The sequence below is a fragment of the Setaria italica genome, chromosome IX, assembly GCF_000263155.2.
Source record: "Setaria italica strain Yugu1 chromosome IX, Setaria_italica_v2.0, whole genome shotgun sequence".
NCBI lineage: Eukaryota > Viridiplantae > Streptophyta > Magnoliopsida > Poales > Poaceae > Setaria > Setaria italica.
Genome location: NC_028458.1, coordinates 9,472,617 through 9,493,180, shown reverse-complemented (window position 1 = coordinate 9,493,180; position 20,564 = coordinate 9,472,617). Strand labels below are relative to the sequence as shown.

The 20,564-nt window shown below is 45.4% G+C and overlaps 2 protein-coding genes and 1 pseudogene across 2 annotated transcripts; all 3 read right to left on the bottom strand.

The window, feature by feature from the left end:
* Nucleotides 1-856: 856 nt before the first annotated feature.
* LOC101777830 (fe(2+) transport protein 1) lies at nucleotides 857-5,165 on the bottom strand. The gene is made up of 2 exons (XM_004982164.2): nucleotides 4,270-5,165; nucleotides 857-1,552 (listed from the first exon to the last, which is right to left on the bottom strand). Exons 1-2 carry the CDS (start codon nucleotides 4,945-4,947, stop codon nucleotides 1,097-1,099), a joined length of 1,134 nt encoding a protein of 377 aa, XP_004982221.1. The 5' UTR covers nucleotides 4,948-5,165; the 3' UTR covers nucleotides 857-1,096.
* A 2,139-nt stretch (nucleotides 5,166-7,304) lies between these two features.
* Nucleotides 7,305-14,636, bottom strand: LOC101767999 (annotated as a pseudogene).
* A 360-nt stretch (nucleotides 14,637-14,996) lies between these two features.
* LOC101777423 (probable 2-oxoglutarate-dependent dioxygenase AOP1) lies at nucleotides 14,997-16,385 on the bottom strand. The gene is made up of 3 exons (XM_004982163.2): nucleotides 15,961-16,385; nucleotides 15,553-15,883; nucleotides 14,997-15,455 (listed from the first exon to the last, which is right to left on the bottom strand). The coding sequence occupies exons 1-3, from the start codon at nucleotides 16,353-16,355 to the stop codon at nucleotides 15,216-15,218; spliced, it is 966 nt and encodes a 321-aa protein (XP_004982220.1). The 5' UTR covers nucleotides 16,356-16,385; the 3' UTR covers nucleotides 14,997-15,215.
* Nucleotides 16,386-20,564: the final 4,179 nt, after the last annotated feature.

Sequence of the window (20,564 nt, the reverse complement as noted above, 5' to 3'; positions counted from 1 at the left end):
AGCTTCTCCTGATTCCGTGAAGTAATTCTCCATCCTGATTTTAAAAATTTTCATTAGAGAATCAATTTCAACAACAGAATCACTTTTCAGAGAACTAACCCCATGAAAAATCAGAATCAGACGGAGCTCTTCAAAGGTAACCTTAGTCATCGGCAACGGAGTACTATAACAACATTAGTACAACATTGTGCATTTGTGATTTGGGCCATGCTGTGTTTCTGGGCTATGCTTTGGGCCATGTGTGGCTGGGCCATGTACACAGAGAGAGATGATGTCCAAATGACCAAATTACCACACGACGGGCTGACAGTATGCCAACGCGGCCCACTGGACCATTCGGCCACCAGCCCACGGGCCGCTGCTAGCGCCTGCCGGGCTCGTCGGCTCTCTCGCTCGCTCGGCGCGGCTCTCTCCTTGCACGCATCGAGGATAAGATATTGTTCTCACGTTCTCGGTACGGGAAAACCAAAATTTTCAGAACGAGGAACGAGACATCATACCATGTTCCCGGTGACACTCGGCGGCAGCGTCCATGAAGATGAAGCTATGGCCGGCATGCACGAAGGACATGGTGTACCATATATATAATAGGTGCAGTAGCCAAATGCATGCTGTGAAGCAACGGTGAGTATATACCAACAGAATGTAAGTACATGTAGAATACTAACGTTGTAACTTACTCCTTCCGTTCCAAATTGCAGGTTATTCTAATTTTTTTAGAAAGTTAAATCATTTTATGTTTGATTAAAATTATAAAGATTTATGACATCGAATGGATATGCTATGAAAATATATTTAATAAAAAATTTAATAGTACCTATTTGGTATAATAAATGTTAGTACTTTATTGTATAAATTTGGTCAAACTTAAGATGTTTTGACTTATTAAGAAAGTTGGAATTTTACAATTTGGAACGAAGGGAGTACGAGACTAGTAGAGGATCCACACAGTTACGCGGCGTTATTCGTATAGATCGAATACAAGTGAGACGCGCGCGAATACCGGCAGCTAAGCTAAGCTAGCCTAGTTGCATCATCCATGCAAATAAACAAAGCTGCTGATAGCGCTCCGCACGAGCACGAGTACTTCAATTCATCACGCCCACTTTGCCATGACGGACATGCCGCCGGCGCCGAGGAGGACGGCGGCGAAGGAGACGAGCTGGAGCCTGACGCTGCCCTGGAGCTTGGGCCCCATGAAGTCCGCCGCCAGGAGCTCCACGAGCGCCATGTAGTGGAGCAGCCCCGCGGAGGCGGCGTTGAGGATGCCCACCACGATGAGCGCCGTGGGGCTGTTCTCCCGGTACACCCTGGTGAGCGCGAGCCCCAGCGCGATGCCGAACGGGGTCGTCGTCGAGAAGAAGAACACCAGCCCGGACTTCATCTTCAGGCCGTACTCCGCCTGCAGGATGCAGCCGCCGAGCCCCATCCCCTCGAACAGCTGGTGGAAGCACATGGCGGCCACCAGAGGGCGGATCGTGCACACGCTCTGGGACGCGCCCATGCCCAGGCCGATCACCACCGAGTGCACGATGATGCCCATCTCGAGGACCTGCATGGTGTGCACGCGCATATATTATTCGAAATGAGAAAATGTTCCCAGTTCATTAGAAAATTAAACCTGTTCAAAGATTTCATTGTTCTAAGAGTAATTACATTGCTACACGTCAGCGGTCTCATAGGTCGTCTCATGCTGTGCCACGTAGGATTTTTGATGACGTGGAGGAGAGAGAGCGAGGAGAGAGAAAGAGGTCGTTGCTTCGCGAAACAACCACCTCATGAGCTAAATTGTAGGACTACGAGATAACTTAACAACCATTGTACGAGTTATTGTTACCATGCAACTCATAATATTTATTTTTCTTATGCACAAATTAAGGAATTATATACCACTACCAGACAACTTATAGGACAACCCATTGTACAGGTTGCCTGTTAAATCGTCTCAAGATTACGTGTTAATGCATGAGACCGCCTATTAGACGACACCAATGTACTTGCCCTAAATAGGCATTCATTTAGCTAGGCCTAGAAGGGCGTGAAACATGGAAACAAACCACTTTAATAAATGTGCCTACTGCCTAGAAGTTTTGCAGACCAAACCTCTAAAAATATATTTTATATGTAGGGGAGATATGATATTGTGTACTCATGCAAAATGTGTCCAAATATGTTTATTTTTTGGATAAATAACGAAAAAAAGTTAAAATGGTGCAGCTTAAACATGGTTCATTGTAACCTTTGTTTTTTTTTTGTAATCTTCAACAATTTGATATCTTGCAATATTATCTTATACAAACTGTATTTGGATGCATAACATTCTTCCTTCACACATGATGTTTTTTAAGAAATTTTCAATTGGTGGTTTCTACCACTCAAATCCCCAAGTGTCGCTGACATATTGCAAAAGGGAGAAGCTAAATATGTGTATATAATATGCATATCCTATAGCATTTGGTACGGTAGTGATACTTCACGACCTTTTTAGCTGGTAGTGAGCGTGTCAAACTGCCTTTTTACAATTCTACACAAACTTCTGGCTGATAGTGATACTTCACATTAGTCATGGGTTTCACTACGATCTTCCAGCAAAAAAATAAAGTTTAAGCGGGACAATCGACCCCGTTAAGATGGTGCATGGTTTTGCCAACTAAGTCAACTGTCTGACAAGCTAAAAATTGTTAATTAATTAATTATGTGCATCACCTAGTGGGGCACCTCATATTATTCAATTCGCAAGACAGTTTAGTCTATGTAAACAACGTTTCATCTTAAACTAAATGGAGAGGGCTCTTCACGTAGTCGTGTCCTTTATTTAACTTAATAAGTCAAACACAAAACAGATAGAGCTTGATTATACTGACAAGTGTATTATATTCTATCAGTTTTATGTTCCAATACCCTAAAAACTTTGACTGCCTCAAACTGATCACTGGGGATGCATTAACAAGAAATTAGACCACAAGATAAATTATCTTGCAATATATTAAATAGCTAAGGAACCATAATCATTGGAAACGTCCATTGAAATACAAATCTCTACCTAGACTAATAGTTTATAACTAAGCTCATATTTTGTTAGCCTAATTTCTGGTAAAAAAGTTACGACGTTTGACTTTAAAAATGTGTGCGCATCTTACATTTATATACAAAGGGAAAACTATGTAAATATGCTAGATAATTTTAACTGATTTATACGCAACTGTTTCTTTTATATGGTGTGCTCAAGATTCTAACGTCATAATTTTTTTTTATCAGCAATATGAGCCCAGATACGCAGTTATTCGATCCGACGATGCTATTATTGGACTTTTGTTTGAAAAGTATTTTCATATGATTATAGGATTTTGCTGATTGCTATTATGATTTACGCACAACGTTAATTATACATGGAAATTTAATTTTATGGTTTGAGTTTAGCCGCGCACTATGCTATATATTTCAATGATAATTTAAAGGGACTAGTTGCTAGTCAACTAGTGTCACTATCACATGTAAGCCTATGACGCATAGCAAATAAGCCATGTCAAAAGATGAGGAAAGAAAATAAATCAGTGTCAATAGTGGGAGGAGATAATGTACTTAGCAGTTAGCACTTTGGTTGTGGCTCTATTATCTATTCAGCTGTATAGTTGTAGAGTTGCTCATTTCAATCCTTAGGCCTTGTTTAGTTCCCAAATTGGGAGTGACAAAATTTGCATTTTGCCATAAATGCGCAACTGTAGCATTTCGTTTGTATTTGTAAATTATTATCCATACATTGACTAATTAGGCTCAAAAGATTCGTCTCGCAAAGTACAACAAAACTGTACAATTAGTTTTTGATTTCGTCTACATTTAGTACTCCATGCATGTACCGCAAGTTTGATGTGATGAAGAATCTTCTTTTTGCATAGTGCTAAAGTTGGGATTTTGGGAACTAAACATGCCCTTATATGTGTAATATTCAGCTCTTTCACCTCCTGTGACACTGACAGATCCCCAAGAATTCAAAAACAAATGGTACCATAGTTGATGACTTGATGTACTTGTTAGTATACATTAATTGCTAAGCCAATCGAGAAGGCAATCTCGCAAAAAAGAAGGAAAAAAAGCGAAGACATTAGAACATGGATACGTACGGCGATAGTCCTTCAGATTCGCAGCAGGTACGGACGCGGAGTTGTTGGTTTGAAAATTACGTTTGCAAACTGCGAGGCCAATCACGAGTGGCCAACAAGCAAGAAGATTACTACTACCAGATGAGTGGCTAGATGGCAACACGATTACCTGAACGACGACGCGGTTCCGGCTCAGCTGCACCTTTCTGGCCTCGTCGTCGTCGGGCTTGGCGACCGCCCCGGACTCCGCCACGACGATGTCCCCGTGCCCGTGCCCGTGTCCGTGGCCGTGGCCATGCCAGTGCCCGTGCGCGGGGCTCTCGTGGTCGGCGACCGCGGCGCCGGCGCGCCGTCCGGAGGTGTTGCCCCCGCCGCTCCTCTTCCGGTTGTAGAAGGTGAGCATGAGCGAGTCGACCATGAGCGTGAACAGGGCGGCGAGCATGGCGACGAACGCCGTGAACGGGAACTCCGCCCAGGGCTTCCGCGGCAGGCACGGCGAGGAGAGGTTGTTGAAGGAGTCCGGGAGCACGTGCATGTAGCCCGTGGCGAGGATGACCCCCGACGCGAAGGCCTTGACGATGACGAAGAGGTTGCGGTCGGGCCGGAGCGCCGGGATGGAGCGGGAGAAGAGCGGCAGGCACACGCCGATCACGCTGGCCACCAGGATCGTCGGGATCGCGATCAGCTTCAGCCGCAGCGCCTTGGGGACGTTGTGGCACGCGCCGTCCACGGAGGGGTCGGCGCAGGCGTCGGCCGCCGGGTCAGCCGCCGGCGGCTGCGCATCGGCGACGAAGGGAGCGGCGGCGAGAAGGACGAGGACGGCGAGCAGGTGGGTTCGCGACGACATTTTCGCTCTCGGCTTAGCTTAATTGTGATCTAAGTAACTTCGTTCAAGAAAATTATGGCCTAAGTAGCTAGTACTAGCAGGACTTTGTAGTGTGTGTGCCGACTGCCGAGCATGGATGTTGTGGTTGAGAAGGGTTTGTACATATAGGGCTTGGAATTTGGAAGTCACTTGGAGAGTGATATTTCAGGAGACACCGTGGGACACACTCGAGGCACTGGAGGGCCTCCATCAAACATGGAACTTTTATTGAACAAAATGAGGTACTTAATCTAACACGAAACAATCTACTCCCTCCATTTGGAATTAGAAGACTTATTTTATTTCGCTATGAAAATTATTTGACCAATAACAATCATTCTGTCAATGTATATTTTTAATTTTACAACACAATTTTTTTTTGAAACCGAATATATAAAACACAAAATTAATACCAATAGATTGGGAGGACGCCATTGATGCGGATGCGAGGACCTGAGTGCGCGTGCTTTGTATTTTCTTTCAAGTCCAGGTGCATTCTTGCAATATGTGTTTATACTTGCTCGTGTGCGCAACATAATCCCATTGTGTTCGATTTTTTAATAACAATAGATTTTTATATTAAAATATTTATGATTATATTTTTTATCACATAAATAAAATATGAATTATGGGCCAAAGAAATCTTTGTTCTGACTAAACAAAATAAAATGGAGTGAGTGCCTTTCAAATATCAGTTGCCTGAAATGTTGTTCAGTTGCGCCCCGGCTGGGCTGCATCCCCGTTTCCCACCTAAGTCAGCGAACCCATGGCCATGAAATCCCTGGAATGCTAATCCCTCTGCTGGTAGCAGCCGTCGACTGAGAAGTGCAAGGTTTCAATCGCCTGAAGTGCAAGATTGTGTTGAACTATTGCAGTTGTTCGGTTGGACACAAACTACCCTTTCCCTCATTTGACGCCACATAGTTAAACAGGTTAGTTCACCACTAATGAAATGTCATTTTCCTTTGTGTTCTAAGTTCAAATTTCGCAGTTGATAGACAACATCACATCAGTATACAGTACCAAAATCATTTATAGGATCGCGACCATGCATTTTCGTATGTTCGAAGCAAAGTACTTGACTGCTGCTTTTCTCCCCCGAAAGACAATTGACTGCTGCTTTTTCCCCCCGACGATATATACCAGTTGCAATTGGGCGATGAAAAAGGTGACATTATTTTTTTTAGAGGAATGCTCGACGGCTTTGGCGGTGAGGGTGCTGCCGGATCCAGACGAGCCGGGGTTGCGGTGGTGGTGAGGGTGAGCAGTATTTAGCACACTTTGGAAGAAATAAGGAGGGAAACGGTGATAGGAGAAACGCTTGCAGTCATGCTGGCGTAGCGATGCGCATGGTCGAGTGGATAAGGCAAGAGAAGTAGGGAGGACATTAGAGAGATGATTGATGATCACATCCATCGATCTAGATTTAAAGATCCAAAATTCGGATGTACTCCCTCCGTTCCAAATTGTAGGTCGTTTTAACTTCATATCTAATATATGTCTAGATGCATAATAATATTTATGAACCTAGAAAAATCAAAACGACTTACAATTTTGGAACGGAGGAAGTAGGAAGGAAATATCTATCTATCTATATATATATATATATAAATAAAAGCTTTGTTACAATGGTTTCAATCCCGTTTTATATGCTATCTTTTCCTTTCTTTTTTCATGGCGTTCGAAACTAAGCATGCGATTTCTTGCTGCTCAGCGCAGGCGCAGCGTGGAGATTAGGTAGTTGACATTGATCAGCGCTGTAGCTAGGTCAGCACATCCAGATAGTTTGGGACTGCTGCGCATACGACCGGCTCAAACAATACGGCTGCGGAATAAGCTAGCCAAGCGATGCCGGCGCACCGTACCTGTACGATCGTTGTACCGTGCACGGTTGAGTTGTCAGCGTCAGATTACATTTTTTTATAAAAAAAATTCCAACAGGCCTTTTAATTTGTACTTCGTCAGAAGGGAAGGACGAAGGAAAGTGAAGTGCCCATTAGTTATTGGATTAGCTTTGGAGCTTGATTAATTATCTGCCGAATTGGAGGGATATGGTTACAATAATCCTGTTGCTCAGATTGTATCCAATTTGCATTCAGTTGACCAAGAATATATGTAATGGATGTTCAATCCGCAGGCAACAGATGGAGTGCGTGTGCATATCGAACAAGCGTACCGCTGCAGCAGAGGCTTAACACTAGTAGTACAAAATCGCATTGACTTGGCAAAATTACAAAGTTGAGAAACTGAGGGTAAAATTACAATTACACCTCAAAGCATCTGCTGAGAATTTTTTTTCAAAAAACATCTTTAAAAAAAGAAGAAAAATGAGAGCACGATCAATCGGAGGGCACCGCGAGTAGGCGGCTGGCTGCCGCGGATGGCAAAGCTGGAGGGAGAAGAAAGCCCAGCCGTCGGATCTCTGTTGGCATGCTGTGCAGGTGAGGGTTTTGCCGGACGGCCGATAGGAAATCCAATCCAATTTCAAGGGCGCATTTCTGTAACCGAGCCTCCAATATGCATTCTGCTTAAAGCACTCTACATACACCAAAGGACATGTTTAACAAAGCAAGACGATGCGATCAGTTGCCCCGTGGTGCGCCAGATGACTGGCTCAAGGATAGGTTGTTAGGTGAGTCAACTGTGGCAATGATTTCTTCCAAGCTGGTACGAAAAGGAGCAGCGCTGCCCGGCATGCTTCTGGTTTGAGATGTGGACGATGAGCTTCCCTGCTGATTGGCTTCTGTCAATGGCCTCCCTGTTCTAAAGAAGATAATCCTGGCTCGAGCTTCCACCTGATAACTGGGTGACGTATAGTAGTTGTCCACATGTTTCATGGCTGCAAACAGGAGAGCCCAAGTCATCGATCATGCAGCTAGTAACCAACAAACCTACGTTTAGACTGTTTAGTTTTCTAAAAAGTCATTGCCCAATCGGTGAAAATGTAAGGTACCGGACGAATTTGGCCAAAGTTTGAATGGATGTTTGATGGAAGCAGCACTCCTGGAGACGCGAGCATATTTTTGTCCTTTGTCTTCAGAATCCCTTCCAGTAAGATGCCAACGTAATCATGCTCCTGTACTATGTCTTCTCCCACATTGTAGATGCCATTCACACTAGATGTTTCAGCAATGAGAAGCCTCATCTCACGCATCGTCAATTTTTTAAATATCCCAGGGATAAAAAGCTTTGCGACGAGTAGAGCACTTTCCTGCAATTTAGAAGTATGAATGATGATGAACGAGCAAATATAAATTCTTTCACACAAAGAAACATATCTAGTCGAATCTGCTATGTTTTTGTTTTCCAGTTTGTTTGCTGTGCATGCATCTATAACTCATGGAGATAAAATTAATGTCATTGCACAACCTCTCGTTTTCTGACGCTTCCTTGCGTGCATGGACTCATCTTATCGCTAAATATGTGTATGGTACATCAACTGTCGCAAGAAATATTCCTCGTAGATTCCTGTATCTTTCTTTTTCAAACAAATCAATTTAACATTTCCAATAAAGGTAGCAGAGGAATGTTGTGTTTCTTAACACAATCCTACTGCTCTTATTATCTAAGGTTCCCACTACTCTTATTTTCTTGGAACTAACATCAACTTACCGTAATGATCAAGTGTTAGAATAAAGGTATGAAGATGTGATAGCAGCAGATTTGTGCAAATGGGCTTGTGGTTAATTATCTCAGCCGTCCTATTTTCCTTAGCGAAGCTAGACCTTCTCTCAACCAGAGCTAGTGTGTCCGCAGAGGAAAAGAGCACTGGGGTGAACCGTGAACACCAAAACTACCAGGGAACATACAGAACCACAACATCCTCTTCTGCCAATCGAGCAAGCACCTGTAGTATTCTAACATTGCAGAAATTGGAATGTTAAAAATAAATCTTGTTTTAAATCATTACTCTTTTAAAGCTGTCATGCAGTTTACCAAACGGATGTCTTAGAGCCTGAATCCCCTGCTTCGGTGGCCCAAACACACGCCTGCCCGAATCTGGCCAAGCTGCTTGCCTCCATCCGGATGGGGTGGTACCATCCGAATGCAGGCGCTTCAGCGGCCAAACACACTGTTAGTGGCAATAAAAGATACACATCTGTTTCACTCTCGTAGAATTGAGAAAGGAAGAACAACCACAGAATTATTAAGTTTCAGCAAATGTAAAGTCAATAAAATGAATGAGCACACAAGGAAACATATTATGAAAGTGTACCTGCCATAGAAAGGCCTCAGCAGATGGATCAGAGTGGCGCAGTAGCTCTATCTTTTCAGCTTCGATGAAGAAATGATGCATCACAGAATCCATAATCATGTCGCAAATATAAGGCTTCCCAGTTAGCACCTCATAAAGACCCAAAGTGCTTCCATGTAATAAAACTGGATCCAATGATTGTCCTCTGCTTTTAGAATCAACCAATTGTCCCTGACTTGTCCACTGTCCAAAAAAGGGAGCAAGGGGAGGTATATGCTTATTATAGAACCAATCAAAGTAGTAAAGTACATACCAAAATAATGTAATCAAATGATCTTGAGGCGGAACGGACCTTTTCTACTCCAATCGAAACAAGCCATACACCAGTTGCACCTGACCCTTCCCTATAAAGGAGTGGGCCATATTCATTTACTGTTTCTTTTGCATTACTTAACAAATGATCACGTACAGCAGAAGGTAGAATACTGACAACAGGATGAATGTATAAAAGATCGCCAACTCTTGACATTTTCACCAATGGTGGGTTCCTCTTAAGCTTCTTCAAGTCTGTCTGACAAGTGAATTAACTATTGAGAACTAGCATATTTATTGTGATTTGTAAAGTGAAACCACAAAGTTTATTCATTTTCACTTGCGAACAACAAAAACAAGTCAAATATTACAGATACCTGCAAAGCGTCATCTAGATGGAACATTTCTTTTTTCCTCCAATAATCCAGTTTTCCGAAGGTTTTGAGTATACTGATTCATGTGTGTCAATACAAAATATGTTACTTGCAAAGTCTTTAGCGAAGAAAGCACCTGTAAATGTGGAAACACTTTTTCAGAATCCAGGCAACAGCAAACTCCCAGGAGATAATCAAGCATCACTCAGTTGGCTAGCTGTAGGAGTGCCCACGATTCCCACCCATCTTTGAGTCCCAGGCTCCACAGGGCTGCCTCACAGATGTTATTAAAATGCCACAGGTGCCATTGCCTGCTGGTCTAGTTTTAAAATGAGCTCCCAAATTCACATATGGCTATTTTTTTAAATCAATGGGGCACACTTTTAGTTCATTCATGTAGCAATGTTTTTCTTCGACAAGAATATCAATTCATATTCTGAAGTCCTGTGGGGGGCTTTTACGAAATAAGACTATGACATGAATGGATTTTTCCAGGAAACAAATAATTATTCAAAAAATTTCTACCAAATCTCGCGATTCAAAAAATCCCCAGCTAACCATTTATGAAGTCACTGAGCCTTTCAACGCCATCCAAGTACATGCAAACTATCCAAAGGTCAAACTAGTCTAATTTCAGTTTTAGTTCATATGATGTGCATTATCTGGTTTTGCAAAAGATATCTGCTAGTTGCAAGAAAGAACGGTCAAGATTTTGTTTTCGAAGCTGAAGGCTCCATTTATGTCGAGTCAAATGCTAGAAGCAAATTTTGTAGCCAATTTTGCCAATGCTAAATGGTTGGCGAGCGGCCTCGTAGCCACAACCACAAGCATGAGGAAATATGACACGAACATCTTCCAAATAATTTCTAGCTTCCTCCTGTTCAGCATTACTTTCACCAATAACAATTCTTGCAATCTCACTAGCACCTGAAGAAAGAAGAGAAAGTATTTATTGAGAACTGGTGATGGTCGATTAGGATCATACATGCAGCTCGTACTCCAAGCATCTACAAAACAGTATGAAAGAGAAAACAGGAGAACTGAAAATTGTTCAGAGAAAGATGAATTCAGACAGGCTTTTCATTGTAACCACAAAACGAGTTTATTATTTTTGGTTCAACCTTAATATGCTAAAGTAATTTTGACCATACCAATGAAAAATGAGCCAGGAATGAATACCACCTCTTGCTGTATCTGGTTGATTTTACAGAAAGAATAGATTATGTCTCTACCTTAAAGTAGATACTACTTCCTATTTCCACTTATGAACGACAACAATACACACCAAAACTTCCAAAATATAATTAGCACAGTAAAAAAGTTCCAAATTTTACCAAGAAAATCATACAGTTGTCTCCGTGCAATTCTATGAGCACGAAGAAATGCAGCACAGATGTAACATCTTGACTCCAATCTTTGTACAGCGAAGTACTCCCTCCGTCCCAAATTATAGGTCGTTTTGACTTTATTAGATTCATAGTCTTTGTTATGCACTTAGATATACCCTATGTCTAGATGCATAATAATATCTATGTATCTAGAAAAGTCAAAACGACCTATAATTTGGAACGGAGGGAGTATGTGACAAGCCTTTGAGGCAACTAGCTCTGGAGAAACCTATAGTAATTTGGGAAATGAACATTGGACCGCAAAACCTTCCAATCACATAATGGTTGACTAGAAACAAGATCCATAGCTTCATCAACTGATCTCATTAAAATGTTTGCTGTAGCTTGAGTTATCCATCCCTCTCCAATCATACCCAAGTAAGTGGCTTGCACACCTGATCAAAATACCAATCAGGTGCATATAATGAATTGATGCAAGCACAAAGACACCAAATCAGGTTGCACCATTGTACACGTAGTGCCACTTACAATAAAACTTGGCAATAAAATCAGAAGTCAATTAACCAAATCAAATTCATCAGCACATTATGTAACTAGGTCACACGCCATTCAAAAGCCGTACATGGATATCCTTTAAGTTCATGGCATGCGTGTGATCATCTTCGTCAGCACGTGGGCGTACATGATCATCTCCCAAGTTATTTAAGTTCACGACATGTATGTGATCATTTTTGTCAGCATGTGGATGTACATGATCATCTCCCAAGTTATTCAAGAATGTGATATTTTTCTTTACAGTAACCCAATCAACAGGTCCAAGCTCCCCATCATCCCTAAGATCACCAAAAGCCTCTGGTGCCTTGTTTAGCATTTCATATCTTGTATAATTCAACATGCGAAGCTGCAGAAGCAATCACAGAAAAGAACTATGAAACCCAAAACTAAGAATTAAGATGAGTCAATTCATCACCGTTGCCAATTAACCTTTTAACCCATAGGCACTAGAATAAAATATATGTAAGATATTGCACCCTACATTCTACAAACTCATTGATTAATCTAAGGAGAAGGAAGACAGGTATAGGTTACAAGTTTAAAATATTCCTATTTCGCCATGGATAGGGTGAAGCTCGAGCTGGAGGAAATGGCTTGGGCTAGAGCAAAAAACAGGGGTATTTATAGGAAGAACACCAACCGGTACTAAAGGGGAACATTAGTACTTGTTGGTGCCCCCACCCGGTTCTAAAGGAGTGCCACATTTGTACTGGGTTGGGGCAGCAACCGGTACTAATGTGCACTCACATTAGTACCCGTTAGTGCCCCCAACTGGTACTAATGGGTGGGTGGTGTATTAGTACTGATTGGGAGCACCAACCGGTACTAATGTACACCCTTTAGTACCGGTTGTTGCCCCCAACCGGTACTAAAGGGTCTCACGGACGCCCCCTCAGGGACTATCTGTTAGGTCCGGTTAGCATTAGTACCGGATCCAATTTGAACCGGTACTGAAATCGTGGATGAAAGGTCCATTTTCTAGCAGTGATGTTTTCTCATCAAAGACACGGCAATGTGAGGAAAGGCTTTTTCTTCGCACTGGGCAGGCTATGGGCACTGTTAGTGATATGCGGAGGAATTTTCTTTTCTGTATGAAGCGCTATGCGGCATATTCACAGGGAGACCATTATGTGGTCTGTGAAGCAAATTTTGTTATGAGGTATGTACTCTCTCCTAGTCATCTTCATTTCACTTTTTTTTAAACTATCTGTTAGCTAAAAAATATTTAAGTTACATTCTCTATTAAAATCAATTCTTTGGATGGTTTCATACTTTGCAGAATATCTTTGTCACACAATGAGTACCAAATAATTAAACTGCCAGTTGGCATTGAAGTGTCTACCAAACCTGAGGCACTTTATCTAGGAAAATCAGAGAAGGGAGTGTATTGTGCGCTAGTTGATGATTCAGATCAGATATGCCAACTTCGGGTTTGGACCCTTAAGAAGTTGTGCGACCAAATGGAGTGGGTCTTGATGCACCAAGCCAACCTTGGGTCTATTTTGGCATGTCAAAAACATGTTCGCGATCGTCAAATAAATGGACCCTGGATGTTAAATGATATTAATTACCATCAACGTTGTGGTGAAGGTGAAATTGTAGTGCCAGAGAAGTTGGAATGGGACTCCGCCAGCGATAATGTTATTCAAGCTGAAGGTGGGGTTGAGTACGATGAATCGATCGACTTTCTTGGGTTCCATCCCTATAAGGAAATTGTGTTTTTGAGTGAGTCATTCAGAAGAGGAGTGGCCTATCATTTGAATAGCTCAAAGGTTCAAGAGTTGGGCAGTTTGTATCCTACAAATTGCGGACAAATTGCTGGCCAACATCAGCTCATTAGACAGTCCTTCCCGTACACACCATGCTGGATGGGAGAGTGTCCTCCAAGTGAATAATTTATCTTGTTTTGAAGGATAACAACAGATGGTGGAAAGTGATTCAATTGTGGAACATATGGCTTGTTGATTATGTTTGAGAACCATAGATTTTTATAATTTATACAGGGATGTTATTTCTATTCGGAGATGTTAAGAGTGGACATCTCCAATCTATTTTATCAGTCTGTTGCCAATTGTTATGAGTGGCATGCTGATTGCCTTGTACACAAGTTTGTGCATCTTCTAAACAAGTTTGGCATCCAGAGTCTTAGTTATTTGTTTAGAATAAAGCATGATTTTAAATTTCAAGAGTGGTCGTATCATGTCATCATGTACTATAATTCGTTCCTGTCTAACGCAGCTTATAAGAAATTAATGAGTAAATCAATTCGAGAAGGGAATGGAACTGTGAAATCGTTTATGCACATTGTAGTGTCGAGTTAGTTGTATAGTTTCTTTTGGTTATTGTACCAAATTTATTATGATGTTCTTCACATAGCATCATTGAGATAATGAGATCCTACAATGTGCTTATTTTGTCAGTTGACCAGATTTTTATTATTTTTGTGCCAGTGTGGCCATGTGGGTATAGCAACTTTCAGTACTAAATTTGCTCTCCCTATTTTTCTAGGATTACTTCTTTTGTGGGTAAATTTAATTTTGCAGCCTCTTAAGCTATATACAAAGATTCTGCCTAGTTTTCAGAATGTCCCACTCTAACTAAATCCAGAAGGTCCTCGCTTGTTAAAGTTTTCTTTTTTGGTTTGTTTGCATATTCTCTGTTTTCCTGTCTACTTAAATTGGTGTCTATGGGTACCTACTGTTTTCTAGTGTCATGCATGTGTGTGGTATGTTTCAGTTTGCTCACGCCAATATGGTTATTGTCTGCATCAACAGTATCCTGTCTCTGGTGTGGTAAGCGTCTGACGACACATTTACCCTAGCTTGCCATTTGCCAACTTTATTTTTTCAGCTGAGCCGAGCTAGAATGGGCATGATGGACCTTCATGGCCCGACGGGCCACCGGACCAGCTTGGCACGGCTAATAGCCCCTTAGTGCTGGGCCTGGGCCGCTGCTTTGGCCCATGGGCCGGCACGGCACGGCTATTATCTAGCCGAACCGTGCCGAGTCTAAACGAGTCGGGCCAAACCGTGCTCGGGCTAGGCAAGGTCAGGCCGCCCGTTTGGCCATCTATACTAGGCCCTAGTACACCACAAACAACTCAACAACTTGCACAATCATCAAATACACCGTTGGGTGAGCATGGCGCACATTGTGATCAACCAAGCAGCACCAACAAAACAATAAGAGCAAATCACCCTGTGTGGAGCCTGGACGGGCTCCAAAATGTCATAGAAGCCGAGCGAATAAAATGAGAAAAAAAACATATTCATTTATTGTTCAAACAAATGCAAACTTATGCTTCGGAACTTATTCATAGTTTCATACTCGGCAGTAAGATCGCAGATTAAACGTCACATACTTCGAAACCGATTCATTCCTCTCACGCTTCCCAGAGTGTTCTTGTTTCGTTCAGACAGTACTTGGGGCTCAGGGTCGCAGGTAGTAGTAGTAGTACATCGTTGCCTACACTCCGCAGAAGTCCTTGAGTCTATCCTCATGGCGAGCTCCATGAGCGACGCAGAAGTGCATGAAGTCGTCGTTGCAGTGGGGCTTGAAACGGGGCGGGTGCTCCTCGTCAACGAGCTCATCCGGCGCCTGGATCTTCAGACCGGGCAGCGCGAACAAGATGGCCGAGTACCTAGCGACATCCCCACCGACGGTGACCCGGTGAAATGGCGCGCGCACCCTGTCGTTTGTCCACGCCTAGACATGACGGAAAACTCATCGATCAATCCGGAGTTCTCGTGCACACAAGGAAGACAGAGTTGGTGCAGGTCAGTCATATATGGTGCGCGCGTACCCGGAGCTCGTTGCCGGCTATGACGACGAGCGACGCCGGCGACGACGGCCTGAAATGGATCCACTCCCCGTCGCCGGTCTGCACCTCCAGGCCGTCCACCGCGTGCTGGCAGACGACGGTGAGCATGCTGCAGTCCTGGTGGGTCCCGTACCTGACCTCCTTCCCCTCGGCGTCGCCGCCGGGTGCGTTGTAACGCGCCATCCGGAACACGTGCCGCATCGACTCCCTCATCGCGTCGTGGTACTCGGGCACCCCGAGCCCCTCCATCACCATCCTCTGCACCGACTCCTCGAGCTCCGCGATCCGCCGCGCCGCGCCATGGACGGCCTCGCTGCAGAAACAAACGCTACGGTGTCAAAGGACCAATCTTCCAGATGAGGTCGGCCAAGACGCGGACGGCCGGCCTACCAGAAGGCGGCGTTGTCGCCGCCCGGCCACATGAGGTCGGCGAAGGCTCGGACGCGCTCTGGTTCGACGCGGTCCGAGATGGCGAGGCTCTCGTAGGCGTTCGTGAACCCGGCCATGCTGCCGAGGTAGCCGAAGAGGGGCCTGTCGGGGCTGCAGGTGTTGCGGCGCTTGGCGTCGTCAGGGAGCGCGAAGAGCTTCTTGACGGCGCCGTCGAAGAACGCGGCGCGGAGGTCCGGGGTGAGCGCCGGGTAGTGCGCGTCGAAGCAGCCGAACGTAGCGAGGGCGTCGACCACCTGGGCTCGCACCGCCGCCCACTCCCCGGCGCCCGGCGCCGACGGGTCCACGCCGGAGAAGTCGATGCGGGGGAGCTCCAGCTGCCTCGCCTCCGCGCCCATCTCCTCGCCGTCTCCGGGGTCCGTGAGCAGAGAAGGAAAACAACGATACGGCCGAGAACAATAACTCACCCATATATATAGATGGCGAGATGGGCCGCCCGACCCTAACCTGGCACTAAACCGATTTGGCCCGACCTGAATAGGCTCGGCACTATCAGGTCCCCTAACCTGGCACTAAACCGATTTGGCCCGGCCTGAATAGGCTCGGCACTATCAGGTCCGATAGCTTTTTCGTGCCGGGCTGGGCTGGCACTGCGTGCCGAACTGCTGGCCCAGGGTTGACATGATGGTCTTTTTATTGTGCCGGGCTAGCCCGCTAGCACACCAGGCACTATCGTGCGCACTACAAAGCAAGCAAGAGAGGAACAATCGATCGAATCAAGATGCAAGAATGAATCAACAAATTCACCGCAAAAATCGCCAAAGCTCATGAATCTAGCATATGAATATACGGACATTAAATCCATCACAAAATCCATAAAAAATGAGTCCCATCGGTGGCATCGTCGGTAGCCGGCGCGGCTCTTGGCAGCGCCCCCACAGCAGGGGCCGGTTGGCAGCGCCCCCACAGTGGCGGCGGCCGCGGTGACCGGCGCACCTGCCCAACGATGGCAACAGCTGGCGCGCCTCCCATTTGGAGGGAGCCAGGGTCCACCTCGCCGCCATCGCCATCTAGCTGAGAAAGAGGTGCAGGGGCACCTCGCCGCCGTTGCTGTATCGTAGGGGAGGGGAGGGAGTAGGGAAGGAGAGCGGGGAAGTGGAGGTGAGGAAGAGCATAGGGAGGTAGGAAGCCGAGGAGGGGAGCAGGTGAGCGGCGGGCGACGGGCTTCTTCCGCACCAGGCGGCTGGGGTCGCGTAGCAGCGGAGCCGTGGTGCTGAGTCGGCGCCGCCCACGACGCCCCCGAGGGAATGGGAGGGGTCGCGCCATCGCGAGGTTGAGGGGAGCTGGGTGGGATGGAGGGAGGCGGCCGGGTGTAGGGAAAGATGAGGGAGAGGAAGGAAAAATAGTCTATATACTAGGGTTAGGAAATACGAGCCACTGTCAGGTCGGCCCAAAAATCGTGTCGAGCTCGGTCTGGCCCAGCGTGCTGGGGGCCTAGGCACGACACGACGCATCGTGCCGGTCCAGCTCGGGCATTATCCATTGCGGGTCGTGCCGGGTTTTTTTGGGCCGTGCTACGGGTCGTCCAGCGGGCCTGGCCCGTGTGGCCATCTCTAACCATGGATGACGTATGGCCACGCTCTACATTCAAACCCCACGAGCTTATCAAGACACGTACGTCTGGCCTCGTTAGAATCGACAAATTGAAATAATGGGCGCCCATCAGCATCCAGAATAAATCGATATGGGGCAGGAGCAGCTGTTTCGTCCTCAGCTGACCTTCAGATTAGATATGATATGATATGAAATGGCGAGTTTAGATATGACTAGCAAGATGCCCGTGCGTTGCTACGGTATTGCTACGGCGAAACGACATTGCTTAGCGCGCGATGTTTTTTATCGTGTCGTGTAGTGCACCAAATTTTTTATCGTGTTGTGTAACTTTTTTTTATTTTAGTAGTATTAAACTTTTCATATATAGTAAAGTGCCCATGCGTTGCTACGAGAAAATAAAAATATAACAAGATCTCACTTGGTGAATCATCGAGTCTGCGCAATTTCCGACCGGTAATAGTTTCCAGTGGTTTTCAACCATGCACACAAAAGCCAATGAGCAAAAATAAGTAAATTAAACTGATACAGTTCACCTCGCTGCTGCCTCCCGTTGTTGGTGCCAGTGGCGGGGTTGGCTTCCGAAAGATTTGACGTATTCTTTGCGGTTTGCGCAACTGCTTGATCCGTCATTGCAAGGTGGTGTTTCTGCAGTGGCGGGGTTGGCTTCCGAAAGATTTGATGTATTCTTTGCGGTTTGCGCAACTGCTTGATCCGTCATTGCAAGGTGGTGTTTCTGCGCAGGTGTCCATGACGGCTTCGTCCTGGTTGCTGATAGCCTGATAGAGCTTCATCCTGGCCTCCATTGCCCCCGATCTAGTAGCTCGTCAGGGCTCTGATGGTGGGCACGAGGCTACAAGCTCAAGCGTGCAGCCTCACGGTGGTCTGAGTGCAAGCCACGCACGCCGGCAAGAGACTCCAGCGAGCTCGGAAGGCATACCACCGGATACCGGTTCCGTGTAATACGTTGGATTTGGGCTAAAAAAAGTTTGGGCTAAAAAACGACAATCAAAGCGGGGCCTAAAATTTTAATTAGAGTTATGAACACCATGTTTCAAAGTTGTGACAAACATCAGCATTTATTCGTGCCTCTTTCTCCCTCATCTACCCGACAACCAACACACACCCAACAGTTTTCTTTACTATTTATATTTACATCTTAGACTAATTCTCTGTATTAATATTTATTTATTGCACTCTTTTTAAAAATGAAGTTGAGTCCACAAATATATCACCACCAAACAATGAAATAGCAAGTCATTTGATAAGCGGATAGATTCAGGAGCAAAGCTGCAGACCCATCTCTCAAGTATGCTTGTTAGAAGGAATGGATTGAACATGATCTGGGACAATACAAATCTTCCTCAAGGTGCAAAGCATTGCTAAAGAAAGCATTTTCTTACACTGTTTGGGTTTCAGGATCCCACATTATACACAGTGCACTCATGATGTTTTTCTGGCTAATTCATGACATCTGTATACCAGAATAGTACCGACAAGATATTGATCTATTGCTCCCACCTCTGCTCAAGATCTCTTGTATGAAAAATATTGCCGTATTTTGTTCAATGGGAGATGTGCAGTTTGACTAACCCTTTATGGAATCCTCCATGCACAAGTTAATTAGCTTATTGAGCTGTGTCCCAATCTCAAAATTATCATAACCATCAGCTTCAAAGTCATGGATCATATGTGATTTTGGAAGATTTGATTCGGATGGACTGGAGAAGCAATGCGCCTCACAAGCCTCAGGACCATTGGATCTATTCTCCATAGCCTCATTTTCAGGGGTTGCACAATGTCCTGCACCTACTTTTCCCTCTTGAGAATCTAAGTTACATGCTCGCAAACCAGGCTCTTGTGCTTTGTTGCAGTCACCACCTCTAGAATCATGATTTGCATTCGATATTGGAAGCTTTGACTCAAGAGAATCCAAATAGTTACTCCCTTTATGAAGCCCAGCGCCACGTTCATATGCCACCCCAGCTTCTTTCTCCATGTTCTTTTCATCAGTGAGCGGCCCAAGAATCCCTGAACCCAGCCCTTCAGAATAATAGGAACCTGCAGTTACAAATTCATAGTTTGCATCTGATTCAAGAATCTCCGGTCCAATCAACCTGGAGTGGTGATGCTCCTCAAGAGCTTTAGAGCTCCTCAGCTTCTTTTCCACTGTTGGCTGATCACACTCAGAGCCTGCCACCTCGTCCGTAACGTGCCACTCTTGAGGAACAGGAAGTGAGATACTGAAGTCAAACTGCTTGCGCCGGCTCACAGGCTCACAACGCCCACTTCCCAAATCACATACCACACCGAGCGCCAAAAGCCTCGATTTCAACGAATTGGTCAAGGAACTGGAACTCCCTTTGCAATATCCATACGCATCCAATCGTAACTTCCCTTTACGGCCTAATTCGGATACATCAGATCCATACCTCGAGGGGCCAAAAATTTCTCCGGCCATTAGTTCCTTCGCCTCAGGAACGCCACCGCTAACCCTCGAACCGGCGGCTAGGGTTCCAGGCGCGGGGGTGGTGTCGATGGTGACCTCCAGCGCCTGCGCCTCGCGCTCGGAGTGGGCGGAGCCCGGGCGGAGAGATGGGTAGCTGAACGGAACGGCATGGGAGGAGTCACCAACCGCGGTGGAGCCGCCGTGCCGGCCACCTTCGCCCCGACCTCGCCTGCGGCCGCGACTGCTTAAGGGGGGTGAGGAGGAGAAGGTGGCGGCGACGAAGGCCGGGGAGACGAAGGACGGGAGCTTCCGTGATCGCTGATGAGGGAGGGCAGCGGCAGGGCGCCCCGCTCCGGCCGTCACCCGCGCCCCATCCCCCGATCCCCTTTTTCGTCTCCCTGTTTCAGAGGAAGGAGAAGCATTTTTCACTAAACCCCCTCGATTTTCTTATTTTTTTCACCCGAGCCCCTCTATCTTCAGATTGGACTGCGGGTTGATTTCATGAAATATCAGGGTTTTTTTTGAAAAATAAGAGCGACGTACGAAA